Raw genomic sequence first — 18,250 nt, 5'->3', positions numbered from 1 at the left:
CTCCTTCCTTTAATCAGACTGCATATCGACCTTAGTGGGGTTTTTTTTTTTTGCTGGTTTCCCACCTAAAAACAAAACACTGATGAAAACCATGCCTCGGAAACATACTTGTGTCTACATGCTCCGATGATTTTGCAGTACAGTTTGCTGATTGTCATCTTTGTCATGTTTAAACTGTAATACCAATCCTTGGTATACTTCCAGCCTCGATATCTCTTACATATGTTGTTTGGTTTGCAGTGTTAGAGAGCACAGATCTGCGGTGGGTCTCAGCAAACCTAAAACCTAAATAGCAATAAACTGTTAAAATCATAATTTGGGTACCAATTAGACAAAATGATGAAGCAGATACGGTTTTAGATTTTTATTTTCATTTTGGTTTGGTAAAAGGCAGACAACGAGTGTTTCATGTGTGTGTGAGTGTGCACGTGTGTGTACATATTATTTCAATTAAATCATAGACTGCAATCACAATTGTTTTGACGTTTGATTGTCGTGGACATTTTTGCAAACTACTGTAAAATACAGGCTGACGATTACAAAGATTTGCATTTTATAGACTACATATATCTCTGTGTACACCTAGAAAAAAAAGTATAAAAATACATTTATAAAATTACAAATATTCTCTTTACATGGAATGTCACAGCAGACACAGCTTGTACGAATTATTCCTTTTCTAAAGGCATTTATACTGTCAAGCAACAACTTGCCACACAGAAAGATTTACAGTCTGGGTTATTATAAGGCTATTCATCAAAGATGTTAAACATTAACACAAAAAAGGAAAATTCATGTAACAATCTGTCCCAAAGTGCTGTTTAATCAAGGCACCTGCTTAACTCCACCAGCTCTGCTAAAAGAATAGTCTAGATGCTCCCTAAATGTTAAAAGTGTGTATGTTCATAAATAGGAAATTTGGAAACAAAAGGGCAATTCAGTCAAAGGGAATAAAGGGGCATATCAGCAAGGGCCGGCGATAATTATCGCTAAGTGCACTTAGTGCTAGGATAATTATCGCTGGCTATCGTGGAATTTTATTGCTGAAATAGCGTGCTATCAGCAACGCTTATCTCAAAAGCGATAAAATTCCTCGCGCTAACAGCCAAAAGTGAGATTATTGCTGGAAATCCAGCGATAATCTCACACATTTTGTTGTTAGCTTGCTGATAAGGCAGGGCATACTTAGCCATTATATCCACCTTACATTGGATATAATGGCTAAGTCAGGGTGAAAGCAGGCGTAAGGAAAGTAGCGTTAACTGTGGTTAGCGCTACTTTAATTATTGCTATGCCTGTTAGCGATTCCCTTGATAATTGGAGAATTGTCGGTTAGCGACATTTCTCCAGTTATTTTGGGACGGAGCGCCCACTTTGCATCTCATTAGAGATGCAAAGGTGGGCGTTATGGGAAAGGGAGCTAAAGCAAGGAATCATGCGAAAGCGTGACCTTGAAGATTAAGTGATAAAATTATCGCCGCTTTTCGTCCGAAAACGGAAGCTAAAGCGGCGATAATTTTTCATCGCCAGCTTGCTGATATGCCCCAAAGTTCCCTACAGCATTTAGTTAACGCTGCTTTTGGCTCTGTATCACAAATTTCACTCATTCACTAACTCCCACTTGCTGTGCTTTTGCTCCCAGATATGCCCACAACATACATTTTTTAAAAACAGCATTCTTTTCTGCTGTACCATGTGGATGGAAATGTACCCGAATTAGCACTGTTACTCTCTTTTAACAGAAGGTCCCAGAGTAATTAGACACCATCTTCTTTTAGTGGAGAATTTTAGAGCTAATCATACCAGCACAATTTAAAGTGATTGTGCAAATGTCTGGGACCCATTCTTGTATTGTTTGGACCACAGTGGTGCCACCTTTTTTTTCTACTGAAGGGAACACTAGGATGTCTAGCAATGGGGGATTCAGAGACAAATCCAATTTGTGTAATCTGAGAATACTCAGTACATTTAGAAAAACATTTTTGTGGTAATATATTTAAAACAGTACCATGTTCACCTCAGTCCAAGCCATTCCAACCCCCAGACTGTGAGGTGAGTAGGCCATAAGCTCCAATCCTAGAGGTTACTTGAACAGTCAATACTTTATGGCTTTCTACTTCTCGGACAGAATCTCACAAATTTCCTACAGGAAATCATGTTTAAGGCATCAGACAGCTTGAATATCTGACAAATTCAGATAAAATACTTTGTGGGATTTCTTGGCCTGTTTGACACTCTCAATGGCTGGAAGCCTAGAAAGAGTCTCCCGCTGATCTTCTCTCCAGGGCTTTGCTTTTCAGTAGAGTGCAAACACCCATGTTATCATTAGGGAAGAAGAAGAAAGGGCAAAACATTTTAAAGGGCTACAAGCATGTAGTCGCAAGAAAAACGAAATCAAAATTCTATAGAGAGATAGTTTGTGCTGCTTCTACCTCAGCTCATTCTGAAAGAATATGCCATGTGTCAGGTGTTTAGCTCCATAATCCTCAAGAACAATGAGGAGGGGCTTGTCTTTTTCCTCAATTAAATGAGTTGCACATGTTTTGGAGAGAAATCTGCAAGTGGCCCTTTTCCTGTGGCAGAAGGAGATCTGCTTTTACATCTCCAAGAAAGAAAAGTACAAGCTTCAAGAGAGACCCTCATGGAAAAGGGTGGATAGTGTCTGGCCAGACGAAGTTCCCTCAGAGTACATTGCTGAGTTCTCCCAATCTACAAGATACTCATTGACAGACCTTCAATTCAAGACCAGCTAGAAATCCAAGGGGCATATTATCAAGCACAGCGTTAAAATTATCGCCGCTTTAGCGGTAGAAAACTGCCGCTAAAGCGGCGATAATGGGCTTGATAATATGCCCGTGAGAATTCCAATAGAAGCCCATGTTGACACCAGAACATGGGCTTCTATTGGAATTCTCAAAGGCATATTATCGAGCCCATTATCGCAGCTTTAGCAGCAGTTTTCTGTGGCTAAAGCAGCGATAATTTTAACGCCATTTCTTGATAATATGCCCCCAAATGTTTTTGTTCAAAGAACTCTTCTGCTAAGTAGCAGCTATAGAACAGCTCTCTAAGGGGCATATTATCAAGCACATGCGATAATTATCGCAAATCGCGCATAGTGCGATTTTCATTATCGCCGTCTATCGCTGGATTTCAGCACTGGGTTAGCGACGTGTTATTAACGCTTTTCACTCAGGCAATGTGACATCCAGCGATAGAGGGTGATAACATGCATTAGCGTGAGAAAAGCTGCGAAAAATAACCTGCGATAATATAAACCTTGATAATAGGCAGGTGTGGACTTAGCCCTGAGATCCACCTCCCATGTTACAGATGGCTAAATCGGATTAATAACAGGAGTTAAAATCCTGCGATAAAGGGGCATTAGCGCGATTTTGATCATCGATTCGCGGGTCTGGGGCATCCTTGTAAATATTGCAATGCAGTTTTAGCAATGTTTACCCATGTTGTTCTGTGAGGAACGCCCACTTTGCATGTCATTAGCGATAATAATCGCTGACATGTAAAGTGGAGAAAAGACAGCTGCTACCTCAAGAAAACACGCATCAGCTTGTCCTTGATAATAGAGCGTTATTTAAATCGCCGCTTTTCAGCCTTTCCTCAGGCAGAACAACTGCAAAGCAATTTGAATAACACCACACATGTTCAACATGCACTACTGCCATGGCAACCAATACAGAAGAGAGGTTACAGTGTAACAGATAGTGTTACAGAGTTTGAACAAAGTGAGTTTTGGCCTTACAGTGACTTATTCCTGTGCTATACATTAACTACATGCTATTCTATTCAAAGAATTTGAATGTGTGATGGACCCAGTGTTGGAGAAGAAAAAGGGTGCATACCTGTTTCAATATGTTAATATTCACATCTTTCTTAATTCACATCTGTCCTACTCTCTTTACAGACAATGTAATACTTGTGCATTAACATCTGAAGAAGGCCTCTGGGAGCATAACCTAAGGATCTTCACATCAAAGAACCAGGTGGAAAATTTTCAAAATGAGGTGAATATGCTCCTATATTAAATCTTATTTCTTTATTATTGCTGTTGTGAAAGTACTGATAATGCCTAGCTTAACACTAAAGAATATTCAATGTGTGTGAATCTGTGAAAGAGGCTTAAGTCGAAGACCTACAGATACAGGCAAGTAAGTAACACTTCGCATCTCACCGCCCAAGCCCGATGTCTGACTGTATAGTGCTTCTATATATAGGGACACAAACAGCCCTGGAGAAAATCAAACAACATGTTCTTTCAATATGAGATAGTTATGAGAAGAAGAACGAAAAAGAATGAATAAATACTTACCTCGAAATTCTTGTGAATGATATTTGAAGCAGTGGTAGAAGACCCAGACCTTGTCATAGCTAATAAACATGTGAGTGATTTCAACTGTCTGTCTATACATTCTTTGTAGTACTGTGTGCCAGGCAGAAAACTATCCCACTTGCAAGATGCTGTGAATTAAAGAGGATTTACCAAGACATTGCACATTTTAAATTATGCATTCCATCCTCTTCATAAAATCATTCTTGATGACCTAAAATTGCCTGTGAGTGTTCGGAATATAGGTGGCACGTGAGGTATCTTTAATGTGGCTCTCAAGGTTTTTCTGGTGCTTGCAATATTTGTAATCTAATCAAATTGAGTTCTACATCTAATGCTTATAGTTTCCTAATGCCCAATGTGTTTACCCATTATGTATTACTAGAGAGCACTGGCCTATCCTTCTCTACAGTGAAGGGTGGATTGCAGTTTATCCCTAGTGATAGACTGTTGAATTACAGCCAGTTGCAAAGCACCTTTGGCACTAGAGCCATTCAGCTAGTTTCAAATTATCAAGAAGTAGATTCATATTGTGTGTTGGGAGTGCAGGTAAATAACGAAAGCGGTATAGTAATATTACCACTGATTCTGAGCTAATCCTACTCCTAAAGTCACTTCCTCTCATGGAATAGCACACCCCATGGTATATTGCTGACTGTCATTTGGTGAGTATGGAGGAACTCCAGTACCTAAGAATTTGCTTTGCCTCTTTTTCATCAAAAACTGTGATGAAGACGTGTTCTAATATCTGGAATGATAACAGCAAACTAAAGAAAATTACTCAACATAAAAGTACAAAAGTACAGAGGTCCGATAGTGAGCAAAGCGCTTTCTCAATCTCCTTGCATCACATGGAGCTCATAGGTTGTCGGTTACCCCAAGAGTATTTTCAGCAATCATAGTGGAGCTGCCCATGCTCTTGATCTTCCACGTGTTGGTTCCGTATCAAGTTTTGGAAATTCAGTCTGTTAGAAAGGTGTGAATGTAGATCTGTCTTTCAATCCAGTCCACAAAATGTGACACATTGCTGTAAACGCCAGGCCCTAAAACCTTGGAAAAACAGACCGATCCCCAAGATGTCAGGCCGAATAAGGTCCACCTTCCTCCTGGCTGCTCACACACTAAAGGACCGCCACTGTCCCCCTGCAAATAGATAAATGTGAAGATCACCATTAAACAGTATGAACTCTCTGATCAAGTTTGCTAACACAGACAAATCTGCATAAGTCAAAAATGCCCTGCTTGACAAAATCTTGGAAAAACAATCCTAGTGCCAAAATTTCATGAACCACTGTAACAATAATTGTTACAAATTGGAGAGTCCAAAAAAGGAAAACATAATACAATTGCTTGAATTAAAGGACAATTACATTTATTTGTTGAACATCTCAATACAATATTAATTTTATTAGTTCTTCACTTTCATTTTGCAAGTTTGTATCTTCATGTAGTAGGTAACATTATTTCTAAAATTCAGTGTTGCTAACTTAAATTTTATCATCTAGTACAATCAAACAATTTCAAAGTTATACAGCCAACATGTGTTTCGCGGCTTAAAGTGAACTGCACCTTCTTCATGGTTTAATCAAATCTCCTCATGAGCTAATATCAAAGGAATATCCTACAAAAGTACACATGGTCTGTTTTAGTTTGGCCATCACATCAGTCCTTCACATTAAGCCGATTATAAAAAGACTCTCTATACTACCTTTAAGTGAATCCAATGCTTTTTCAAAGCTTTATTCACAAATTATCTTAAAGATCCAAAATTCACCAATTTATGATCCTGAATTTCAATATCAGGTTACATGCCCCAAATCTCTTTATTAACTAATAAGTAATTCTATTAATCTTCCTGATCTCCAGCTTATGTTTTATCGCCACCTGTGAGTAAACAGAGGGGAAAAAAACATCAGATTCTCTTAAAAGTGGTATAAAGAGTCTTTTAATAACCAGCTCGTTTTGGATGTATTAATGTGATGGGTGGAACATTTGCAGATTTTTGTGTTCAACAAATGAATATAATTGTTGTTTAATGCAAACAATGTGTTATTATGTTTTCCTTTTTTGGACTCTCCACCAATTTGTAACATTTATTGTTACAGTGATTCATGAAATTTGCAACAAGTCACGTTTTAAAAAGACAAAAATTAGACCTCTCCTCTTGTTGACTGTTTTCCTCCTGTTCTTTTTGTGAGCTTAAACAATGCTACTATAAAATGTAAAGGAGTCACCCAGTGAAAAAAATAGATGTGTGTTTTTCACTTGAGCCTGCGTCTTCAACAATCCAAAACATAAAGGGGTTCATGATGTTCCTCTTTGAGATGATGTCTGTGTGGGTTTTGAGATCTAGCCTGCTGCTATTTAAAGCATGTGTCTTTCACACTCTTCTATCTAGATGGAACTGTTACAAACTTATCAGTGGCAACACAATGGTACATTGGGTTTTTGAGGTTTGCAGCCATTTCCTCACCACTTCTGTGCTGCTGAAGAGACCTTAAGGTAACAATGCACAACCACAAAAGGCACATTTGGCAATTTAAGTTCTTGCACAAGTTTATGTTAATTTTATATAGATTTATTAATTCCAGTTTAAAAATTGGAACAGAAGTAATTTTATACCGGAGCATTGTCCTAAAACAGGTCATTAACTTCACTATTGCAGTGCTGCATCTTCGTAATGCATAGGATGTTTTCCCCAATGAACCAGATATCAAGAAATGGTCTTCACTCTACATATGGATGCTACAATTGTAACACAGTGTTCTGAGTTTCCCCTGTGAAAGGAGGAATCACAAGGAAGGAAGAAGTTGCAAGGAGTCGGAAGGGGCGATTATTGATGTTATTGTGTTTTAGTATTGGGTATGGCGTGCCCCAGATGTCTTCTAGTGGAGAACTGTCGCCCCACCAGACAAATGAGGATGACCTAACTAATAAATAGTTGACTCTGCCATTTCTTCTCTAGTTTCATCCAGCCTCCGTAGACAAATGTGTTTACTGCGGGATACAAAGTGATTTTTACATCCACATCAGTATGTGCTGATTCTACATCACTTTACCTGGCAACCATTCCCCTCACGTTATGAACATAATCTTCATTGGGGCCCCTATGGACATTGTTTGACTTCTGTGTTATTCTGACCACATTCAAGTATGGGACACTTGTGGCTGCAGTTAGCAATTTATTACAACCCAGTTCCACCGAATGGTCTCCGATGCCCTTCGGACACATAAGTTCAGAGTCATTCTGGCAACTGCATAATTCTAAGGTTCACTGTGCAATGGCAATCACTATTGCAGCAGCTGTTTCTTGAAGTGTTAGGAATTGACTGTTGCTACTGAGAAAACCAATTACGTTGTTTCCTTTTTTGTCATCAATGTCTGGGTGCACTTTCTTTTCTGTTAGTTGCTGCCCACTGTTCAGCCCAGTCCCATGCTGCTTCCATGAAGCGAGGTCCTTCAGGAGCATATGTTTCAGTATAGGCACTGTTTTACCTCTAGAAAATATTTGCTTTTATGCTGCACAGCAATAGTATAGTCTGGGGAAAATAACACCTTAGTGTTCTTGCCTGCTAGAGGGACACACTGCCTTCTTCTTTGGAGTATTTGGTTCCTGTGTCAAAGTTAAGCAGGAAGGCTACAACTGATCTTGGGGCAGAGGTAAGGGAGGCTGGTTTTGGTGGATATGATTTTGTCCATTCCCACTTTTTTTTTTTAGTTCAAAATTAAAGTTTATTAAAGGTAAAAAGGTGGAAACAAACAATACATATTACTAATCGAGAAGAAAAACAAATCATCTTGTACATATTCCGGGCATGGGTATATAAATAAGATAAAAATTTAAATATAAAATCCCAGTAAAAGGATAAAACAAGGAGAGACATAATGCATACATTTAGTGAAACAGTGAGAGAAAACAGCAAGGAAATCACGGGGGTTTAAGTACTTCCTGCTGAGATGGGGTTGGTAAGGAGTATTTTAAAGCACATTTATCAAAAAAGGTTGTGACAGGCGACCATAACTGAATTCGCTTCATGGCCATTTGTAAGGGAAACAGGAGAAATGTATCCAGTCTATGATGATGGCATACATCATACCACCAAGCTTTATAAGAAATCTTCGAGAAATCCTTCCAGTTTCTCGTTATCTGCTGAAAAGCAACTGCTATTAATAAATCAACAATATTAATATTAATTTCATAGTTATCCCATATTGGGGAGAGGCTACCCAGGAAAATGTCCTTTACATCAAATGGGACTATGGCACCAAAATTAAGATTAATTTGAGACCAAACCTGTTTCCAAAACTTATTTACAAATGAACACGAAAAAAGCATGTGAAACAAATCAGCATCAGGTGATGAGCATGACCAACATGTATTCTGTACCTCAGAGAATCTTTTGTTTAAAATGTGAGGAGAGAGTAAAAGCCTATTGTGTATATAGAATAAAGTTTGTGTTAAACTAGCTGTTCTGGAGGTTTTACGTATCTTAGCCCAGATCTTACTCCACGTTAGCGGGGGCCATTCGTTACTAAAGTCTCTTTCCCATGCAAGTTGAATCGTGGATTTTTGTCTAGGTGTAGCTTTAGATTGGAGAAGAGTATATAGTCCAGAAGCTTTAGGTTTAGTGCGCAGAAAAGTGGATAAGTCAGTAGGAACTTCAACTATGCGAGAAATACTAGAATCATTGGTAAGCCTAGTGTATACGTCAAGCACTGTACGCCGAAGAGTATGGTATTTAGGAATCAAGGCAGCATGCAGGTTATAAGTCTGTCGGAACGACGAGAAGGAAATAAATTCATTGTTGAAAAATAATTGATGAACCCAAATCAAAACATGTTGCCTCCCAGACTTCCAGTAAAAAGGTTTATTGTTTATTAATAGAGCCTTATTATGCCAAATAGTGGACGCCATGAAGGATTCAAGAGTATCAGGAGCTAACGGAAGTAAATGAGAAAGAAGCTTGGAAATAAATTTAAATATGGGAGAGGACACCGATTGGGGTTTGCGGGTGAATGAAAGATATTCTTGAAATGAAAAGGGGGACAAAAACGAACTTTCAACTGATGTCCATGGGGGCAATCATCTGCGAGATCGAGCAACCAATATGAGGCTTGCCGCAATATAAAAGCCTTTTGATAAACAGGAAAGTTGGGGAAATTGACCCCACCCTCAGTTTTAGGGCGTATTAACTTGGAAAGAGATATGCGAGCTCCTTTTGAATTCCATAGGAAGGTCGATAGTACTGAGTTTCCATTCCCACTTTTGAGGTGCTGTGGGCAATAGCTTCTTTTGTCTAGTCCTTACATGCCTGTATATCAGAACAAGAAAGAGATTTGGTGAAAAAAAAAAACTGAGAAATGTCTTTTCCACAGACGAGTATGCCTGTTTTGCAGAAACGTCTATGCAGGATCGGTTGTGAATACCACTTGACCCAGCAGTGTTACAGTGTGGCAAAAGCTGGCTCCAGCTATGACGAAGGTGGCCAACCATGCTCTTTTTCCTTGGCTTTCCTTCATTTGGGTGATCTTTCCCGTTGCCACAGTAGGTTGGTGTGTGATGCCCAACATTTTTCTACTTCCAGGACAAGAAGGCAAAAACTCATCAGAAGGCTTTGATCTTCCTAGCACATAGTGTGCACACCATCAAAATGACGCGGACAGCTGATGAAGAGATTTTTCAAACGTTTAACTCTCTAACCATACAGCACAACATTCATAATGCTATGCCGTTTGGCTAAAACCATATGTAAATCTAATAGGTCCCAAAGGGAGCGCTAATGGCTTTACCAATGCTTGCTATTAGTCAACAGTTGTGATTCTGTGGTTTTGTATTCAGTTTGGAAACATACATACCATTCCTTTCTTAAACACTTTTGCAAACCGACAGCTTCTTGGGGCTAATATAAATTAGTCCTGATGTAATTGCAATTATTGTACAGCCTATGAGTGAATATTGTAGTATCCTTCAGGTTCTGAATAGTGCTCCACATTGTATGCATTGTGCTGTGCTTAGCCATATCAGCAATCGTGTGTCTGTTGGCATTCAGCGGTTCCTTAACCTCCCGTTGCTCATCCCAAACCTCATCCTATTGCTATGAGCACCAAAAAAAAAAAACCTTTCCAGACCCTGCCCTCTTCTATCCCTCCACTATCCTTTTCAATCCAACTAACATGTCCACCGCTCAAATTAATTTCATATCACCCTACACTAATCCACCACTAATCCTTTTTGGGATTCGGAATAGCGTGCTACTCGCAGAAAAAGCGATTCAATGCCTTGTCAAGGGTAGTAAGCGCTATATAAATGCAATTACAATTACTGTTAAGAGATAGGGTCTCATGTTCAAAAATTGGCTGCAGGAGCCACCTATTGAGGTTCTTTGCACAGGCTTTTTATTCCTAATTAATCAAAGTTTTAGGACGATCTACTTCATTTATAAAATCAACGCATCATTTGCATTCACTTTCTACTTGCCTGTTTCACTTTAACAGTTTTGCGCAAATTTTATATTTCACAGCCTGTTCTTAATCAAATACATTGTAATGTGCGTTAATGTTCATGTACACTAATTCTCTTGGTTGGAAACCTGGTAACGTACTGCCTTAGATCCTTAAAGAACAGACAATCTACATTGCTAGAAATGCTTTTCATTGTTGGGATGTTTGTAGGATGTTTGCACCTATCACATAGACTACCTACCTGGTGTGATTTTGATTTGCCTAGTTGAAAATAATTTAGGGGAACATGAGCCCTGCACGATTTTTAATCTCACTGAAAGAAACAATTTAGCCCCTTATTGTAAAATTGTCTGTGGCATCTGTTTGCACTGTTTTGTTTGTCTCTTTTGTCTTACCACAAACTTCAATTGTTGCTTATGCCTTTTTTTAATTTGGAATATATATGTGCATTAAAAAACGATAACGGAAGTTCTACGCTTATAATAAATTGCCAACTGATAACAATGGGCACTATTTAACATTACAAAGTCATCTAAAGATGTAGTTGGGGCAAGCATGTACTCCTGAACCATACTGCATCCCTGGTGGCAAAGGAAAAGATACTGCATCGCTAAACACCTATAAGCTCCCAAAGACCACTGCACTTGAAACCAAAACACATATGAAAAAGCATTGTAACGCCAATAACTCTAACTCCTGCAAATGCGAGACCTATTGCATTGCAAATGCTTGTTTACCCTTGAGGTGGAGCATCTGCCACTTCACGGGTCTGAAGACGAATGAACGGATAGCAATTTGCCATGTGATGGGAGGAGGGAAAATAAGTTTCTATAGGAGGAAGAAGGCATCACATGTTGAAGGATGTTCCATCACGTTGATGAAAGAAGATAAGACACTAGGGACTATAAATGCATGGGTGCTTTGAAAAGGATGAGGTACCCTAGGTGCTGATGAGAGAGTGGCAAATTGTGGACTGAAGGAGGGTGGGATGAATTTGGGTGCTATGGAGAGGGCTGGATGGACATTGTGATGCTGAATGCTTGTGATAGATATAACAGTTCTGAGAGGGTGATGAGGATGCTCTATGAAATAATTACCCTTTGTATTACCTCACTGTGCTACCTTACGTTCCTTTTTGAGATCTAAATGTGTGTCCTATGTACGCAATGCCTTTCGTTTGTGTGATGTGTATTTGTTTGGACTATGTAGATTCCCAAATTTCTTTATGCAGGATTTCACTTTTGAACAGTGAAAATCCTATTATTGTACTACACGGAGATCTATTTGCTTAATTGAACACCAGGAATTTGTGATTCCCCAGACACACATTACCATATGTCTTGTGATAAGCAGGTGCCTAAACAAAACCAAATGTTAAAATACATTCTAGATGCACAACTTGAGTAAACCCTTAATTTATATAGATGTTCACTGGTTCAAAGTAAGGTATACATTTGTGCCATATCTGGTAATATTCCAGCCAGGTGTTGCCTGTTATGTCTGACAACTGAGTCCTACCTGTCTAAAACTGGCAGAAAGATAGGACAGTGAAGTAACTTTAGCCTTGAGCCGCTAATACATATGCAGAGATAGCACTGGTTGATATCTGCTACTGGTAGTCATGTGGTTATGTTAATCCTGGGTAATTAACAAAGACCAAAAGCTCATTTAATGTTGGACTATTAGCATTTGCTTCATTAAAACACATCATGAGTGTGGTTATTACTCATCTTTCACAGACAATGTATCAAGGGCTGGACGCTTCCGACCAGACTTCTTCTCTAAGTGGGTCTGCCAGAAGAAGGGGCGACTCTTTCTAGTAGCTACAATGTCATCATGTTCCAAGAAATTACTGGACAACCACTGTCTCCAAGAAAGAGCACAAACCTCCTTCACAGGAATGGTAATACACCAGGAAGGCATATCCTGAGGAGATTGACATATGAAAAAGCTGAAAGCAGACCTGGAACGAAGTAAGCTAAGAGGTGATAAATGCAATGAAGAGAAACTTCAAAAGTGTTGTGGTGCTAAAAGCTCCCTTCAAACTGCGTTTTAGCCTACAAAGAAGAAGCTATCCTAGAATCCTGATGGCTTCCATCTTAGATTGGGAAAAGGCGAGTAGAAAACACCAAACTATCCCTCCATCTTCAATAAGGCCAGAGGTGGTGACTTCCTAGCCTTTCTGCCAGTGTAGGCATTCATAGAAGCAGAAATGCCATGACTGCTATTTTGGGAAGAATTCAAGCAAGATTCCAAGAAGCACTCTCAGCAAGCTTCTATACTGGCACAAATAGCAGTGAGGAAGTCACTGTGCTGCCAGCCAGATAGGAACCATCCTCATGAACACAGGTTATTTCTTATGCTTCTGTTCCTGAATGTGTTGCCTGGTGGAGAGGCAGGACAGAGTATCCCCTATCAAGTGCTCCTGTCTTGTTTGGAAATTGTCCGAAAATTCATCGGACAAACAATGGTGTATTGACTGTTGAGGTGTATTGCAAAGATTGTTCACTTGGAGGATATCTCTTCCAATCAATCAAAAACAGCACACTTCTATGGAAAATTCAGGGATCACATTTGTTCTAAATTTTAAATTCTGAAACATCGTTAATTAAGATTGGTAGTGGCATGTTAAATGATCTTTGATAAGGATGTAACTGGTAACGCTTTATTTGAGAATTGTAAAAAACTAGATTAATCTTACAGGGCGCAGGTAGATGAAGTGTAAAACTGACTAGATTGATACAACGTGTGATTGTACTAGGCCCATTAAAGTAGGGTGGGCCCTTGTTTTAATTGAAGTAGGATGGAAGAAATTGAGAAGCTAACCAGACCTTATCTGCAGGCTACTGCTGAGTAGATGGAGTATGCTGACGATCTACATACTGCTGTATCTACCTTTTAGCACTTAATGGGTTTTCTTGTGTCTTTTATCTTAAGGCTTGTAGATAGTTTGCCCAGTGTTCTCAGCAGGTACTGGATATGTTTGATGGGTTGCAGCTGTAAATACACTTGGATGAACTGCTGGACAACAATATAAATGTGTCACTGTTGTAACTGGTACTAGAGTAGCAAGAATATTTAACCAGTGCCAAATATGAAGACCATTGGCTAGAGGTATGGTAACACCGTAAATATTGTTTGAGTAATTTGCTACGTTGCTTGGTTTAGCCGTTGTTCTTAGGATATCCAGGCGATGAAGCTAAATCAATATGAAGAATTTTACAAAAGGCTCTTCAAAATCGTAAGATGAATTGGGGACCAGGGTATACATTATGGTTTGAGGTAACCTCATAGCTGCCAAGGTTTCAGATTGCTATGTGTGACAGTCTCATCATTTCAGTGTAATTATGAGTGTCATTTCAACGACTATGAGTGACACTTTTTTTCAAGCAAAAATCAAGCAATAAACATGAGGGAAACATATAAATATCAGAAACTACACGTATTTGAGAAACGGGAAACCCTAATAAGATCTTAAAACTGCTGCAAACGCCTGCAGTGGCTGACTTCTAATTACACTGAAATTATGAAAATGTCACGCATAGCAATCTGAAACCTTTGCAGCTATGCGTCCATTCATTGTCTGAATCAGGGTTCGATAAATTAAGAATGGTCATAGGTGAAAAGCCAGAGAAAGTCAACAGAAAGAGAGTCTGTTGGCATTCAAATATCTAAATCAGATTTGGGGGATCGAGTTACCTTTGTTACTTTAAGCATGCTCACAGTGGGGATTGATTCACTTGGCTTCAGTGACCTACAGAATCCAATGCAGAGAAATACCTTTGGTTTCAACGATGCCAACACGACTGGCTCAAGTAGGAGGCTCTTGACATTTTAAGCCAAAAATCTAGTCGCGGCCATCACAGAAAAGTGTCAGTGACACTACACCTGTGGAGCGGTGCTAGTTGGTGAAAAGCAACATGAACATGCATGGCGGCGCAATGCATATTCTTGTAAGGGCACTGAGCTGGGGCTTGTCCGATAGGCTGCACAGCGCCTCGGGGAACTTTGGCACTCATAACTGAGGCTTCTGTGGAAAGTTGAAGGAACGCCGAGTGGGATGAAGCGCTGTGCAGGGTGTGGCACTTCCTGGCCCTGGCACCACTCCGGCGCCGAAGTGAAGTCCGGGTGTTGTAAGCCGCGGTGGGCCCAGCTGGATTGGATTCGGGTCGGTCGCGCTGCTGTATTCATTACCGCGGCGGTGCGAGTTCATCAGGCAGCAGCCACTACTCTGAATTCCACAACTGCCGCCCGCTTCCGCCATTGGGAGGTAACAACTCACTCACCCTATAAAATGTGAGTAACAAAACTCACATGGACTCCTCAATGTCATGGTATTAACCATTGGCAGGCACGACTAGTACTTGACGTCACCACGTCAGTGAAATATTTGCCGCTGAGCCGGTGATTGAATCCTGTGCTACTTTGTAGCATTAAGCAGCTCAACCAGCCCCCAAGAAGTCTGTCGAACAACCCGCAGGGCGCGCTGCTTGCCTGTACCATTCAACTTAGTGCTAGTAAAATAATTAGCAGCCAGCGCTCCGGCAGCAGCACTTGACAGGCACAGGTGCTAATATGCGTGACTTAGCATTTCAGTGCTGTGATGCGGACCACCACACTAAAATGCGTCAGCCTGACGCATGGTACTTGGCAGGGCTGTAACCTATGTAACCATAAAAAAGTCTTGCAGAACTATTTAAGGTATGATTGTTGATGATAATCATTTTTTCAAAGGAGTAAAGTGAGGCATCTTTGGGAAGGAGTCAACTCAACTCAACTCAACAAATTTGAAACTTCTCATAAGGATTCAAGTGGAGGGCCTCTCTTTGGGCACAGATTAGATGTTAGGTAATATATTGGTTTTTGAATTCTCGTACAAAGGGCCACTAGAAGGATTGAATGACAAATTCCAATGTAGTTTTTAACTCTCCTGTATCCAGACACTGGGGAGTCATGACACTTCTGAAAAACATCAGATAGGCTCAACCATGGAAGTAGATTGATCCTGCTGAATCAGTGTTGCTCTTAAATTTTTTAAATCATCGGTACTCAATTGAGAATATTGACTTTGTACTCTTTTTAAAAATTAATCAGTAATTCAGATCACTCATTGAGGTTGAATCACAGGTTGTCCTCAAGGGAGAGTATTATCAGGGTATCTACGAGAAGAGCATCTGCTAGAGTATTCTTGGAACCTGGAATATAGCTTAATAGTGAAATAATATCGATTGAAAAATATGCCCACCAGGATTGCAGATTACGATGGTCAGTCCGGATTTCAAAAGGTTACTTGTAACATATTAAATAGTCCGGCCACTCGGCACAGGCTGAGTAATATCACTTGCAGCAGGTCAGAACATGTGATAAGTAGTAGATTGGATGCTTCAATTTGTCATCATCTTGTTCTTGTAAACCAATGGCTCGCACTACCCTATCAGAAGCATTGGTTTCAATGATAAACTTCTAAGTAGGGTCAGGATGTCGCAAAAATGGGGGCCTGGGTAAAAGCTTCTTTTAGTTCATGAAACGCTTGTTCAGATTTCGAGTCCAAACTGAATCAGTTAGGAAGATTCCCCGTTTTGCAGGACTCTAGAAAGGTCACTGCTCATTTCCAGTGAGCTGTCATTGAATTGGCTATATATCATTGTGAATCCTAGAAAACGTTGTGTTCCTTTAATGCATGAAGGAGTGACATAGATTAGGATATGTATTCTCCAGATAGCCTGGTTGATTTCTCCTCGAATGTGCATGGATTCAAAAGACTGTAAAAAAAAAAAAAAGAGTATTTTAGCAGATAATGTAATAATTTGTCTTTGGAAAACGTGGCTAACTGGGGAAAACTTGGTATTTGAAGGATGTGTTCAAATCAGTAAAGAAGCATGTCTTAAGGGACCGGGATGCCCATCTGAAGGATTATACAGTAATACTTACTTCCTGGGGCAGAGACTGTCGTGGAGAACATCGTTGCTGGGGTCCATACACTGTTTGTTCTCCTCCACCGCCGTAGCCTGTTGCTTTGCACGGTCACCGCAGGGGGAGACTACAGCTCCCAGCCTACCCGGGGACATCTTGCACCGCCGACTTCCTGCCTGAGCGCGCCCGGAGGCGCATAAACACCAGGTGCTCCCTCCGCGTCGCGGACGCGCGCGGACGGCGCAGGGCTAAGCCCGGGCAAAGGGCGGGCCCTCTGAGGCCCTCAGAGGCATAAGGAGGCTGGGCTGGGCCACGGCTCTTGGCAACAGGTTTTTGCTGCCGTCCCCTGTTCCTTTGGACATAGTGAGTTTCTTCTCTTTAAAGAGCTTGTGTGGCTATCTTACAGGACAAGGAGCTGAACTTCCCCCTTTTTTGATTGTTTTGTTATTATTTGTTTGTTTAGGCATTATATATTGTTCGTATTTTTAATAACAAACCTTGTGGTACCGTTGAAAATGTTGAAATCTACAACAGGCAAAACACTTCCTACAGCTGCAACACTAGATAACTATCTGGTGAAAGTTGTAACTAAAATCAATAGTGAAAGACGCAAATCATTGGGTCAGGTTCCTCTTCATTGTCTAGTTCGCCCACTACATTGCCTTCTCCTCCTACTCAGGGTGTTAGCTGTAACATTGAACAACTTGATCTGGTAAACACGGCAGATTTAGCTCTCCTACCCTCTGAATTAGTGCAGACTCAGGAAAATACAGCTGACCCAAATGATATTAATAAAGCTCCACTAGAGGGTTCCTCGGCCCCGGTAACACAGAGAGTGTTGAGATCTCGTAAGCATACAAAAATCAAATGGGGGGTGGCCGAAACTCTAATAAAAAAATAGATCCGCCACCCACTAGTGGGGATAGTATAAATGAGGTTTTGTCTAACAATGACACATTTGACTCAGAACAAATAGATTGCCTGATTGGCATTTTGGAGGCCAAAATCACTAAGATAGTTAAACCTCTAGTGGTCAAAATTGAAATGTTGTCTGCGGAAATTGAGAGACTAGGAAACCTCCTGGGACCCTGTAGTGATATAACAGTAAGTGTTAGCACTGCTGAAAAGGGCCCCAGAGTTAACAACGAGCTACCTAAGCCCCTTAAGGAAGGACCCAGTTTAGTAGAACCAGCAGCCGCTGTACCCCTGACAACCGCGAGTAAAACTCCACCTTCAGTAACATCCCTAGGGAGTAAGAGGGGGACAGCAGAAGCAAAGTCCGGTCGCACGGTTAGTGCACAACCAGACTTACCTCCTGAATGTGCCCCATTTGTTGCAGTGTTGACTAATGTTCCACCTCTAATAGAGGGCGGTTTGCCAAACAAGTTAGAATCCCACGATTCCTTAAAGAACAAAACTGTTTCGTGGCTAAATAAAGAGTGTGGGTTTCCAGTAGGGTTATCACATCAGATATTAACCACCAGGAGAGTCTCATGGATAGGACGATCACACAAGAATATTAGGGGG

General features: G+C 40.4%; 1 protein-coding gene across 1 annotated transcript in view; it reads right to left on the bottom strand.

The window, feature by feature from the left end:
• Positions 1-349: 349 nt before the first annotated feature.
• The window catches only part of CORIN (corin, serine peptidase), a 1,570,916-nt gene continuing 1,553,015 nt past the window's right edge, over positions 350-18,250 (bottom strand). The window contains exon 22 of the mRNA XM_085642146.1: positions 350-5,491. Within this exon, the coding sequence (XP_085498272.1) occupies positions 5,309-5,491 (183 nt within the window). The 3' untranslated portion in view covers positions 350-5,308. The remainder of the gene's footprint in view (positions 5,492-18,250) is intronic.

Source organism: Triturus cristatus, chromosome 2_2 (assembly GCF_964204655.1).
Source record: "Triturus cristatus chromosome 2_2, aTriCri1.1, whole genome shotgun sequence".
Classification (NCBI taxonomy): domain Eukaryota; kingdom Metazoa; phylum Chordata; class Amphibia; order Caudata; family Salamandridae; genus Triturus; species Triturus cristatus.
Note: the sequence above shows the minus strand (reverse complement) of the source record. Positions and strands in the feature narration are given on the sequence as shown.